A 14,481-nucleotide genomic window follows, 5' to 3' on the forward strand; every position below is an offset into this window, starting at 1 on the left:
CTTAGGACACTAAAGAGGCCTTTCTACTGACTCTGAAAAACACCAAAAGAAAGATGCCCAGGGTCCCTGCTCATCTGTGTGAACGTGCCTTAGGCATGCTGCAAGGAGGCACTGCAGACTGCAGATGTGGCCAGGGCAATAAATTGCAATGTCCGTACTTTGAGATGCCTAAGACAGCACTACAGGGAGACAGGACGGACAGCTGATCGTCCTCACAGTGGCAGACCACGTGTAACAACACCTGCACAGGATCGGTACATCCGAACATCACACCTGCGGGACAGATACAGGGTGGCAACAACAACTGCATGAGTTACACCAGGAACGCACAATCCCTCCATCAGTGCTCAGACTGTCCGCAATAGGCTGAGAGAGGCTGGACTGAGGGCTTGTAGTCCTGTTGTAAGGCAGGTCCTCACCAGAAATCACCGGCAACAACGTCGCCTATGGGCACAAACCCACCGATGCTGGACCAGACAGGACTGGCAAAAAGTGCTCTTCACTGACGAGTCACAGTTTTGTCTCACCAGGGGTGATGGTCGGATTCGCGTTTATAGTCGAAGGAATGAGCGTTACACTGAGGCCTGTACTCTGGAGCGGGATCGATTTGGAGGTGGAGGGTCCATCATGGTCTGGGGCGGTGTGTCACAGCATCATCGGACTGAGCTTGTTGTCATTGCAGGCAATCTCAACGCTGTGCATTACAGGGAAGACATCCTCCTCCCTCATGTGGTACATGACCCTCCAGCATGACAATGCCACCAGCCATACTGCTCGTTCTGTGCGTGATTTCCTGCAAGACAGGAATGTCAGTGTTCTGCCATGGCCAGTGAAGAGCCCGGATCTCAATCCCATTGAGCACGTCTGGGACCTGTTGGATCGGAGGGTGAGGGCTAGGGCCATTCCCCCCAGAAATGTCTGGGAACTTGCAGGTGCCTTGGTGGAAGAGTAGGGTAACATCTCACAGCAATAACTGGCAAATCTGGTGCAGTCCATGAGAAGGAGATGCACTGCAGAACTTAATGCAGCGTGTGGCCACACCAGATACTGACTGTTACTTTTGATTTTGACCCCCCCTTTGTTCAGGGAAACATTATTCAATTTATGTTAGTCACGTGTCTGTGGAACTTGTTCAGTTAATGTCTCAGTTGTTGAATCTTGTTATGTTCATACAGATATTTACACATGTTAAGTTTGCTGAAAATAAACACAGTTGACAGTGAGAGGACATTTCTTTTTTTTGCTGAGTTTATGTGTATGGATGTCAGTATGTAGAGCCCCTCATGACCAATTTTGTGTGGCCCCCACAACCATCAAAGTTGCCCATCCCTGATCTAGACACACTGTAGTAAAAAGGGTTTTATCCCTCTTTTTAAAAAGCACTCACCATTTTTTCAACGATGATGATCTTGGGTCCCAGCTGTTTGTGGATGGCGAATATGTGGATGAGACGGAGGGTAAACACCATGTAGTCCACAGCCATCACAGCCCGGCCAAACTCATAGGACCACGGGAACATTCTAGAACACACAAACGCCTGGTTATAGTCACAGGGTCATAAACACAGGGCCGTTCTGCCGCCCTAGGCAAGAGCAAAAAATGCCCTTACGTTGAAAAGACGGGTCAAATACGTATTTTCCAGACGTTGAAGTTAGGTTCAATTTAGGTTCTGAATGAAAGGTGAAGAGAGGTATTTTCCGTACGCTTAAAATACATATTTTCCATGATGTTGAAAAGGCATATTTTCCGGATGTTGAAAATACGTATTTTCTAGACGTCAAAAATATGTATTTCCCAATGTTAAAATCAGGCTAATTTCTGGTTCTTAATGAAAGTTGAAAATATGTAATTTATAGAAGTCTATGTTTGGGCCAAATCAAGGCTGGTCCAAATCTATGTCCGTGGACATTGAAATCATGGCCGGTCTGAAGTAAACATAGACATCTATGATTGGTTCAGATTTTGCCGGGACCGGAACAAAAAACATTGTCCATGGATGTGGAAATCAAGGCCGGTCCGGACTGCACCAAAAAAAGACGTCCAAAAGGCATCAGCCCGTGCTTACTGAGGTGTAGCCTACAGTGTTGCCTGAAATTGAATTTTATGATTGCCCATCTATGTGGTAAGCCTACCATTTGTAGAACAGGCCATTGCATTGGATTTATTAGTCCCGATTCCTGTGACTAATGTAGTATCTGAACAATTTATGACTTTGCTGACGGTTGCAAATGGTCTTAGAGGATACTCAGCTTAAGGGAGCATCTGGAGAGTAGTTCTACAGGGGCACCCTAAAACAGAGGAAGTCTGCTGGGTGGAGTCCTGGGATTGGTCTGTAGGGGAAAACACCCATATCAGGTTACATAGGATATCTATACTATGGTTTGGGACAAAGGAGGGGAGAATAACATATTAGAGATTGTGGCCGGTTATTCTCCAGATGTCTGCAGATGTCTGTAAATTGACGCTGAAATCTTTTGATATAATAAACCTTTATAATCAAAGTACAGTGTCAACGGATTCCTTGTTCTCACAGCATAATTAGCATTGTTTTCTCGACACTACATTAATGGCGACGAGGGTGCCCACCCAGGGACGCTACATTAATGGCGACGAGGTATTTGGGTCGTGTTGCGTCTTTTCTCAGCGTTCCATTCATGGGCGCCGAGCTGACTCTCGCTCCAGAGTCCGGCAGATAAGGGTGAGTTTTCTCACCACTTTGGGCACTGGTCAGTTCGTGTGTCTGTGTGTGTGCGTTGAATGAATGCACCGTTAAGAACTTGCTTGTGTGCTTTGCTGTTATTTGCTGTGGGATAAGAGTCCGTTCTAAATTTCTAAATGTGTTTGCGTTGAAAGCAACGCAAACAGGGGGGAGTGTCTATAACTATTGATAAATACTGGACACAGGGATATTTTGCTTGAGGAAAATTGAAAAAGAATAGAATGAAGGAATAAGGCCAAGGAAAATTTATACAAATTAGGACATCGCGAATCTATGGCAAGCCCTCAAACGAGGCGATCATTAGGATGGGCTGAAAATCCTGAAAAGTCACTAGGTTGGTTTTTGAGGTCAGTTCTGGGAACTGGAGATTGTGGTACATACATTCGGTTGCAAGTTACCGCTCGACTTATAGCTGACGAGGTATATGTTCGATGTAACCACGCATCCGCGAACTCAAGGTAGCAGAAATTTAGGAACAAAGGAAAAAATGGCGCGATGGTAGTAGCATGCTTAGGGGTCCGTAGGAACGGATATAAGCCTCTTAAACTGTATGTGTGTGTGTGTGTGTGTGGAAGAGAGTAGGATTTGTGTTCTATGTTTTGTGTTGGTTTGTGAGCTCTGTTAAGTGTTACTGTTTGTCTGTTGGGGGGAAATAATGGAGGTACAGCTGGTCTGTCTACTTTCTGTTGTTTAGCTTGGAGAGAGCTGCTTGGGAGCTCTTCTCACTCTGAAATCGCATTGGTGAATGAACTACGCATGCGTGTGATTTTATGAGTTTAGAGTTACGTAGAGCAAATATGCCACTCCCCTGCCTGCACTGAGCTGCTGGGAGATGCAGACTCAGAGCAGACAGAGAGGGAGGGGGTGACTTAAACACGAATGGAGTGTTCTGTTTGTTAAATCGGCTGTTGCTTAACGATGAAACTATTTGATTGAGATCTATTGAATTGATAAATGAGAGATATGTTGACAGATTAAAAATAAAAATAATTAAATAAATAAATAAATAAAATGTTATTGAGCTATTTATACTATTCCTGAGTTAAGCTGTTTGCTTATTTTTTTAGAGCGAATGTGAACAGAGGAGTATTGCATGGTTGAAATAACCCAGTGAGTGCATAAAATACTAAATTCTTGTCTGTTCTTTGTTCTTCTGTGATATGAGAGACGATAAGGAGGAGACAGAGAGAGAGGAGGTGCTGACGAGTGCATCACGCGACAGGGTGTGCTGCAACGGAAAAAGTCAAATCAAGGCTAGTACTGTTCTATTCACAAAACGTACCTTCCCATAGAGGATATTTTGGGTGCCTAGCATATTTAATGTTGTGACAATTTGACAAGGACTTGGCAACAGACTGATCAATTGATGTAATTAAGAATTGCATTTTGGAGTTTTTGTGCATGAGTTGGTTTGATTAGAGTTGAGTGGGGAAATCCAGCACTGACATTATTCTGTAAAATTAAGGTAATTGGGTGCTTATTAGGCAATTTGTTTGTGAGTGCTGTAGTGTTGCTGGATTAGAGGTCTTTCTTTTTTTGGATTGCTCTGAAGTTGACTACTTTCATTTACTTTCCTGATCGGATGTGGTAAGATTGCCACTAATCAATAATTTGGTAAAATAAAATAAAATAAATTGATACAAATAAGTAAATTGAGGAATTGATGAATACATTAATTGATTAATTAATTAATTAATTTGGGGGGGAAAGAGAGGAAAAAAGAGGGAACAATAAGCTATATAGTCTAAAATAATAAAATAATTCACAATAAAGGAATATGAAAGAGTTGTTACAAGGGGGAAAAAGGACATCAAAACTATGAAAGTAATTACTCCTGTTGATGTAGTAGAAAATAGTAATCCTCTAGTTAATGGTATTGCAAGGTTATCTGGAAAAGGGAATAAACGTTGGCCTGACATTGAACAACCATGGCCAGTGGAAGGGACTCTAAAACCCTGACGTCATCAACATAATGAAAGTGCTTGAATAATAGAGAGAGGAAAAGCAGAAACGACCATAAAGATGAATCCAAACTCCAAAAGTAAGGAGAAAGCGATAAAGATTTGGAGATGAAAGGTGCTTCATATTCAAGAGGATTTGATCCTACAATGATTAGCACAAAATAAAAAGAAAGAGATATAGACCGATGCGTATCATGCCTGGAAAAGGATAATAATTTAGAAAAAGTAAGAGAACTGGAAGAACAACTCAAGAAGCTGAAGATACAGAAGAAAAAACTGCTGAGAAAAGGATCCCAAGAATTGGAGAAGAAGTATACATTGAGGCAAAGGAAAGAGGGCACAAGTAAGAAGATGATGCCAGATGATATTTCGAGGACAGAACCTAGAATATAGGCCTTTGAAGAATACCGATATGTCAGATATACTTGAGAAGCTGCCTACTCTTCAAGATGGAGCATATCCTTGGATTTCAAAATTGGAAGAAATTATGGTGGGAACACAGTCTGCCATAGGAGACATTAAGAAACTTTTGGCTAATCTCCTTGGGATTCCAGATATGGAAGACATTTTTCAGAGAGCTGGACTTGATAGATACAGTGGGGAGAACAAGTATTTGATACACTGACGATTTTGCAGGTTTTCCTACTTACAAAGCATGTAGAAGTCTGTAATCTTTATCATAGGTACACTTCAACTGTGAGAGACGGAATCTAAAACAAAAATCCAGAAAATCACATTGTATGATTTTTAAGTAATTAATTTGCATTTTATTGCATGACATAAGTATTTGATACATCAGAAAAGCAGAACTTAATATTTGGTGCAGAAACCTTTGTTTGCAATTACAGAGATCATACGTTTCCTGTAGGTCTTGACCAGGTTTGCACACACTGCAGCAGGGATTTTGGCCCACTCCTCCATACAGACCTTCTCCAGATCCTTCAGGTTTCGGGGCTGTCGCTGGGCAATACAGACTTTCAGCTCCCTCCAAAGATTTTATATTGGGTTCAGGTCTGGAGACTGGCAAGGCCACTCCAGGACCTTGAGATGTTTCTTACGGAGCCACTCCTTAGTTGCCCTGGCTGTGTGTTTCGGGTCGTTGTCATCCTGGAAGACCCAGCCACGACCCATCTTCAATGCTCTTACTGAGGGAAGGAGGTTGTTGGCCAAGATCTCGCAATACATGGCCCCATCCATTCTCCCCTCAATACGGTGCAGTCGTCCTGTCCCCTTTTCAGATAAGCATCCCAAAATAATGATTTTTCCACCTCCATGCTTCACGGTTGGGATGGTGTTCTTGGGGTTGTACTCATCCTTCCTCTTCCTCCAAACACGGCGAGTGGAGTTTAGACCAAAAAGCTCTATTTTTGTCTCATCAGACCACATGACCTTCTCCCATTCCTCCTCTGGATCATCCAGATGGTCATTGGCAAACTTCAGACGGGCCTGGACATGCGCTGGCTTGAGCAGGGGGACCTTGCGCGCGCTGCAGGATTTTAATCCATGACGGAGTAGTGTGTAACTAATGGTTTTCTTTGAGACTATGGTCCCAGCTCTCTTCAGGTCATTGACCAGGTCCTGCCGTGTAGTTCTGGGCTGATCCCTCACCTTCCTCATGATCATTGATGCCCCACGAGGTGAGATCTTGCATGGAGCCCCAGACCGAGGGTGATTGACCGTCATCTTGAACTTCTTCCATTTTCTAATAATTGCGCCAACAGTTGTTGCCTTCTCACCAAGCTGCTTGCCTATTGTCCTGTAGCCCATCCCAGCCTTGTGCAGGTCTACAATTTTAACCCTGATGTCCTTACACAGCGCTCTGGTCTTGGCCATTGTGGAGAGGTTGGAGTCTGTTTGATTGAGTGTGTGGACAGGTGTCTTTTATACAGGTAACGAGTTCAAACAGGTGCAGTTAATACAGGTAATGAGTGGAGAACAGGAGGGCTGCTTAAAGAAAAACTAACATGTCTGTGAGAGCCGGAATTCTTACTGGTTGGTAGGTGATCAAATACTTATGTCATGCAATAAAATGCAAATTAATTACTATAAAATCATACAATGTGATCTTCTGGATTTTTGTTTTAGATTCCGTCTCTCACAGTTGAAGTGTACCTATGATAAAAATTACAGACCTCTACATGCTTTGTAAGTAGGGAAACCTGCAAAATTGGCAGTGTATCAAATACTTGTTCTCCCCACTGTATGTGGGGACTGCAGTGAATGACCCTGAATTGTTGGCTGCAAGTAGAAATCGGCTGTGGAGAGCACTGAAAGATACGTTTCCAACAAATGTGCATCCTGACAACATTCTGATTGATCCACTAGGACAACAAGAAAATCAGAGAGCCTATGTGTCAAGAGTTCATCAAGTGTGGAGAAATATTACCGGAAATGATCCAGATGTGAGTCAAATTGAGCAGTCAATTTTGAGAGCTAAACTGCAGATGGGACTGCCCTCACAAGTAAGGAGCAAACTGGCAGAGGTGGTTGGACTTGGAAGCATGACAAAAGGTGTCTATACAGATCATATAGCCCATCAAGTGGATCTGTACAGGAAAAAGGAACACAACCAGAAAGAACAGGACCAAGAAACTCTCAGAAAACTCAATGAAATACAACTGGGGGAGAATAAGAAGGAGAAGAAATAAGCTTTGGTTATGAAGAATCAGTGTGCACCAAATCAACAATCACTGCCACAGCTTCAACTGGACCAGTTCCAACTGCAATTGTACCAGCCACAACTAGTGGTACAAGTTGTTTCATATCCATAGCCAGTCTCTGGACTGACACAGAATTGGAGAGGAAGAGAAGGCTTAGGAAGAGGAGGAAGATTTAAGCCATACTTCCAACAATCTTCAGAAGTGTGTTATGATTGTGGACAGGTTGGTGCCTTTGCCTGTGAGTGTAATGGGCCAGAAGGAAACATAAGAGGGAATTTCAGAGGAAGATACAGGGGCAAGTGAATATCATCTGGAGGATAGGTGAACCCCTATTGGGGCCAGGAGCAAGGATTCTAGGGGTGCCTAGAAGATCCGAAAGGGGGGTGTCAGCTGGTAGCACCAGTTAGGGGAAAAATATCCAACAATTGAGGTAGAAATAAACAACCGACCATTGGAAGTGATGGTGGATAGCGGAACTGCTTTTATCTTTGTTCAGCCTGAAGAGGTTACACATCTCACTATGTTCAATCAACTAATTAGGACAGGGATTTGAGGGAGTGAAACAGTTGATTACTCTTAAAGAACCAATTGAGCTCTGCTATGAAAATTAGAAAAGTACAATACCCATACTGGTATCAGAACATACACCTATTGCATTATTGGGAAGAGATGCATTGTGTAAGTTGAACTGTACAATAAGATGTACACCAGACGGCTGTCTGGTAGAAGTGCCAAAGGAAAATGTTCACCAATTGTTGATGATGACAGAGATGGAGTTGTCTTTAGTATTCTGGGTTGGAAATCTCAGTGAAGATTTTTTGAAGCAGGTTAAGATATGGAAGAAATGTAAGGGGAAAAATGCCAGATGAGAGGCTTCTGGAATATCAATTTCATTGTCAGCTCAAGTATTTCAAGAATGCTGTCCGATTGAACTCAGTTGAGTCATCAACCAAAGAAAGTTCAACTCAGCTTATGTTGCATAATTTTAGGACCACAAGGAGCAGATATGAAGATAAACACAGATGATTATCTGGATAAATAATTTGAGATTGAGAAGAGTGTGCCACATGTGACCTAGTTGGTTTCTGAAGGCTATGAGCAGAAGCAAATAGGAGAAATGATGACACAAGCAGAGAAAGCTGTTTTTGTACTGATGAAAGAGAATTGGGGGATTTGGAGGAGAGAAGATCAGCGATTTCTCAAAATAATGATTTTGGCTCAAGGACAAGGAGAGGCATAAGCTGTACGGATGACACATTAATCTATTTGCAGTGTGAAGATTAGTTAATACCCTATGAAAGAGAAGATGTTGAAAAAAGTTCAAGAATGTTTGAGGTATCAAAGTAGTACCAATATTGGACAACCAGGAGCCAGACCTCCTTGGAAGAATCAGTATCCATTGAAAGATGAAGTAATCAAAGGGATTGAACCAGGAATTGAAGGACTTTCAAAAGCAGGTGTTTTGTAGACAATAGAAAAAATCCTTAGAGTAACAATCCATTGTTGTCTTTGGAGAAACCATGAGGGGTTGATAGTAGCGCCTCTAGACCTATTAGGTCTGATGATTTAGGAAGCTATGGGTTAGCTAATGTTGCAAGGGGGGAGGTTAGGAGAAAGATCACAAAGGAGTAGGGTTTTTGGGAATCATATTTGCTTGAACAGATTGACTATGTCATAGGCAGGTGCACAATCTGTCTGGAAAATAATGTTTGCAGGGGTGTGACTGTTATTCTTGGTTACATTCCTACACCAAGAGGTGCATAAGATGTCAAACTAAGCTAAAAGATGCTCAATCGTTTGCCAAGTTTTTGTGTAAAGAAGTCATAAGCAGGTGGGGACTTCCCGATCAAATATCCTAAAATTAGTGGGAAAGGAATTTGTGGATAAATCAGTGAAATGGTTTTTGAACACATTTGTGGGAAAGGAATTTGTGGATAAATCAGTGAAATGGTTTTTGAAAAAATTAGGAAGAAAAAGTCAGACTAAAAAGTTATGAAAACTAGGGTTGAAGGAACTCTAGGACAGTCAGCTCAGCTTCAATGTTAGTATGAGAGAGAGAACAGTGGTGAAGGGAAATTTAGAGTTCAGTGGAGAGATAATTATGGAGAAGAAGTAGAAGCTGTTTCACCTAGTGAAAGGAAGTATATTTTGTACAACGATATGAAGTTGAAGAGGGTTATGAGTGATTGCTAACTTATTTTGAGTAATTTAGAGGGGAAGATCAGGGAGAATACTATCATGGAGGTACAGGATGAGTTCTTTGATTTTAATGGAAGACAAGAAGATATATCTGATCAATACTGCTCGTTAGGGAAGAGAGAAACTAAATGGAAGTTGATTCTTCTGTTTTGCAAATTAAAGATGGATGGGCAGGTAGGAATCTTTGGTTCCAGCAGTTAACTCATTCTGTAAGATAAGTGAGGAATCTTGAGGGTCCATGTCTGTTGAGAATTCCAGCACCAGGAACATGGGGTTGAATCTTAGAGAAGGTAGCTCAACCTCTATCAAGTATGTGTAAATCTTATGCTTTATCATGGCTGTTGTATCAGCAACAATCATTAACAGATATAATAATGTCGTTGTGGAAGCATTTGTTTAGGCCTAGGTTTAAGTGTTATTGGTTAAATGAATTACCCTATGTGAATTTGTTAGATAGGAAGGAAAATCAGTTAACAGCGCTTCATGAAGCTTTGGAGGTGAAACCAGTGAGGGCTAAAAGCTGTTTTTGTTGAAATAAAACAAATGATGGAAAGGGGATGTTTAGGGGAATATCAGATGGTGATGATTATATGATGACTTGGGGTAAGCATGAACGTAAGGTTAGTAATGAGAAATATAATGTAACTTTTTATGTTTCATTTAGTAAGAAGAGAATGACTAGATATGTTTTTGCATGGTAATGTGACTATTGGGAATTTTAGAAACATCTGGGGTTTGTGGTGAGAAATAATATATTCTTACCCTATGGATGGAAAGGATGTTGTTACATGTTGATGTTGAAGCTTCCATATGAGTTTTTTTACAATTAAAAGAGGGGAAGCACGGGAAATAGATAAATCTGATTCTGAAAGAGAGACATTTTATAGTCTGGAAGCCTACCATTGGAGGATAAGTCTAGGAGAGAAGTGGGGACTTGGACATTTTCCATGGTATGGTGTAAAATTTTTGGCAGATCACATTGATAATATTACCTATACTTTGAAGGGTTTTGCAAATGAAACGATAAGAGGGTTTAACCTTTTGTCAAAGACTCAAATGAGTATTGATGGATAGATATCAATTTTGAATATCCGATCATTTTTCACGTGTATTTAAGTATTATAGTGATAGTTAGTATTTTGTGATGAATCAAAGGGGGAAACGGAATGTGATTCATTTTATATATCATTTTATATATCATTTTTAGTTGATATTGATGTTTTAATTTGAATGTGTTGTTTTGCAAAAGATACTGTTTGGTCTTTTCTTTTCTTCCAGAAGCATATGGGGGAATGTGTAGAGGGGATTCAAATACTCAAACATGGACAATATGAATGGACTGGAGGAAGTGGAACAAGGAAGGTGTGGAAATGTTCAGATTCCATCATCGACGTTGCATTGAAAGTCGACACTGCTGAGGAGATGAAGTGTAGTGGACTACATTCCAGTGTCTGCAATGATATATAGACATATTTGCATGTGTAATACATAATTTGTGTCATATTCTTTCTGTATTAATTTTTGAAGAATGATATTTGCTGTAGTTAGGTACATGTGGGGATCTCAGATGTTTTTGTTTATTTCGTTGATGCTTAGGGATATTGGGTCTAGGCAGGGACAGGGAGAATCCACAGGAGGGTCCGATGGGTCGACCAGCCTGAATGTGGACAAATTTGATTGTATTTTGTTTGCTGAGGCTTTCATGTGTATTTAATTGCATCATAGTTTAAAATGCATTGATAAAGATTTATGAATTGATTTGGAGTACTTAAGTGGTTGCCTGGGGCAGAGGGGCCGTGAGAGAATTTTACTGTCTTGATTGATTGATGGATTTTTGGAAAAAAGCTGCCAGACAGGTTTTTCGCTCTTACACTCCATAAAGATTTGTTCATATTTCATAGAAATGTATTTACACTCCATAAAGATTTGTTCATATTTCATAGAAATGTATTTACACTCCATAGAAAAATGTGTTTACTCTCCATAAAATTTGGTTTATTGCTAAAAGTTACTCAATAAGAGAAAAATTGTTATTTGTCATAATCCTATTCTTTTTGTTTTCGAGACTTAGTTAGTCTCGAAGGGGGGAAATATGTAGTATCTGAACAATTTATGACTTTGCTGACGGTTGCAAATGGTCTTAGAGGATGTTGACTCAGCTTAAGGGAGCATCTGGAGAGTAGTTCTATAGGGGCACCCTAAAACAGAGGAAGTCTGCTAGGTGGAGTCCTGGGATTGGTCTGTAGGGGAAAACACCCATATCAGGTTACATAGGATATATATACTATGGTTTGGGACAAAGGAGGGCAGAATAACATATTAGAGATTGGGTCAGGTTATTCTCCAGATATCTGCAGATATCTGTAAATTGACGCTGAAATCCTTTGATATAATAAACCTTTATGATCAAAGTACAGTGTCAACGGATTCCTTGTTCTCACAGCATCTCAGCATAGTTCTCGACACTACATTAATGGCGACGAGGGTGCCCACCCAGGGACGCTACACTAATCAATTTGGCTATTTAAGCTCTGAATATCAGCTACCCAACTTTATCAGGATTTGGATACATATTCAATCTAAGTATCTGCTTAACAAAATGCAATATTCACTTTACTTTTTACATTTTCTTGTCATTTGTTAACAATAAAATGAACTATGACTTAATCAAACTGCTCAAAACTGATAACCACTGAACCAAAATGATGTAGTGCTTAGTTAACGTATACAGCTTGATAACTTTTGAACACAGTACATATCAAAACGTAACGTTAGTAGGTCAGTAGGGCTAACGTTAGCAGGCTAGTAGGGCTAACGTTAGCAGGCTAGTAGGGCTAACGTTAGCAGGCTAGTAGGGCTAACGTTAGCAGGTCAGTAGGGCTAACGTTAGCAGGTCAGTAGGGCTAACATTAGCAGGATAGTATGGCTAACGTTTGCAGGCTAGTAGGGCTAATGTAAGCAGGCTAGTAGGGCTAACGTTAGCAGGTCAGTAGGGCTAACGTTAACAGGTCAGTAGGGCTAACGTTAGCAGGTCAGTAGGGCTAACGTTAGCAGGTCAGTAGGGCTAACGTTAGCAGGCTAGTAGGGCTAACGTTAGCTGGCTAGTAGGGCTAACATTAGCAGAATAGTTGGCTAGCAACCTTGCAAGCTGATTTGTAACAATAAATTCATAAATTATTTGCTTGTAAGTTGACTGAAAATGTCATTGAAACCAGTGAGTGCAAACAATTGTTTAATTTGAAGTTATACATTTGAAATTATTTCTGTTGGAATTTACATTATTGGGAATAGCATGGCTTGCCGGGACCTTCATATAACGTCACACCCCACAAAAACATTTTCCGGTATTGACTTCGGCACTCTGATCGGTTTTATGTAATACCTTGAAAAATAGAAAAGCGAGGTGTAACTTCACATTGGGACTTTTGATGCTTATACTAATGCAAATCCATATGTTACATATGCTACCTACCCTTTAAGTTGGAAGGTAAAACCAAATCATATATGGATGTGGCTGTAAATACTACATAATCATTCTCCATCATCCAGTGTTTTTCAATAGGATTAAGTGGAAAGAGTCACTATATGTGCTACTATTTGGAATTATAGTGTAGTCTAGAATACACTGCTGAAATACCTGGGTTGTATATAACAATATATTCCACTCATTATCTGAATTTCAAGCAGAGAGACAGGCGATACTGTATCAGTTGACAGGTCACAGAGAAAAGGTGATCTTGTACAATGTTTCATGTGGCAGAAATTGCATACAACACTGTGCTATGTTTTTACAGTAGCCAACTGCGTTACAATACCCCTATCTCTGATGATTTGTCCTACCTATGTACTGTATAAGAATAATGAAACTGTAAAAGACTGACATATTTCTCAACATGCTCAAAACCTGCCATTGGATACAAATGATTGTAAAAAAAAACAGTGCAATGTCAAGTTATAGTCATATACTGTATGGAAAATTATATTTACCATGTATTATTTTTTCTTTTCAGTACTTCAAAAAGAACAGTTTGAAATGTTTATCTTGTATTTTTTGCTATTGGATTAAATGGTAGTTACATTTGACTAAATGGTGAGCCTATCATTACCTGATATACTGGTGACTAAACAAAATGTTTCCATGGTATTTCACAAAAAACGTTGATTTTGCATGAATGACTCAGGCGTGAAAGATGTGTGAAACCCCAATGAATTCACAATCAAAGGTTCTGAACATAAGACAGGAACACTTACAAGTGTCATCAGTTTAGAGTTTTGTACTTACCAGAGTTTTAAAAATATACCAATTACATCTGGAAAATGTGCCAAAGTGATTGACAACAACGAATCAAAAAGCTGTGTTTACATCGACACACAGACACATATAAACACATACAGTTGAAGTCAGAAGTTTACATACACCTTAGCCAAATACATTTAAACTAAGTTTTTCACAATTCCTGACATTTAATCCTAGTAAAAATTCCCTGTTTTAGGTCAGTTAGGATCACCACTTTATTTTAAGAATGTGAAATGTCAGAATAATAGTAGAGAGAATTATTAATTTCAGCTTTTATTTCTTTCATCACATTCCCAGTGGGTCAGAAGTTTACATACACTCAATTAGTATTTGGTAGCATTGCCTTTAAATTGTTTAACTTGGGTCAAACGTTTTGGGTAGCCTTCCACAAGCTTCCCACAATAAGTTGGGTGAATTTTGGCCCATTCCTTATGAACTGAGTCAGGTTTGTAGGCCTCCTTGCTCGCACACGCTTTTTCAGTTCTGCCCACAAATTTTCTATTGGATTGAGGTCAGGGCTTTGTGATGGCCACTCCAATACCTTGACTTTGTTGTCCTTAAGCCATTTTGCCACAACTTTGGAAGTATGCTTGGGGTCATTGTCCAATTGGAAGACCCATTTGCGACCAAGCTTTAACTTCCTGA

The 14,481-nt window shown here is 40.3% G+C and overlaps 1 protein-coding gene across 1 annotated transcript in view; it reads right to left on the reverse strand.

Annotated features, from left to right (window-relative positions):
* LOC123486183 (transient receptor potential cation channel subfamily M member 4-like) overlaps positions 1-14,481 on the reverse strand; it is an 82,452-nt gene that overhangs the window by 8,708 nt on the left and 59,263 nt on the right. The window contains exon 20 of the mRNA XM_045217404.1: positions 1,388-1,520. Coding sequence (XP_045073339.1) covers positions 1,388-1,520 — 133 coding nt within the window. The remainder of the gene's footprint in view (positions 1-1,387; positions 1,521-14,481) is intronic.

The sequence above is a fragment of the Coregonus clupeaformis genome, unplaced genomic scaffold (assembly GCF_020615455.1).
Source record: "Coregonus clupeaformis isolate EN_2021a unplaced genomic scaffold, ASM2061545v1 scaf1050, whole genome shotgun sequence".
In the NCBI taxonomy this organism is placed as follows: Eukaryota; Metazoa; Chordata; class Actinopteri; order Salmoniformes; family Salmonidae; genus Coregonus; species Coregonus clupeaformis.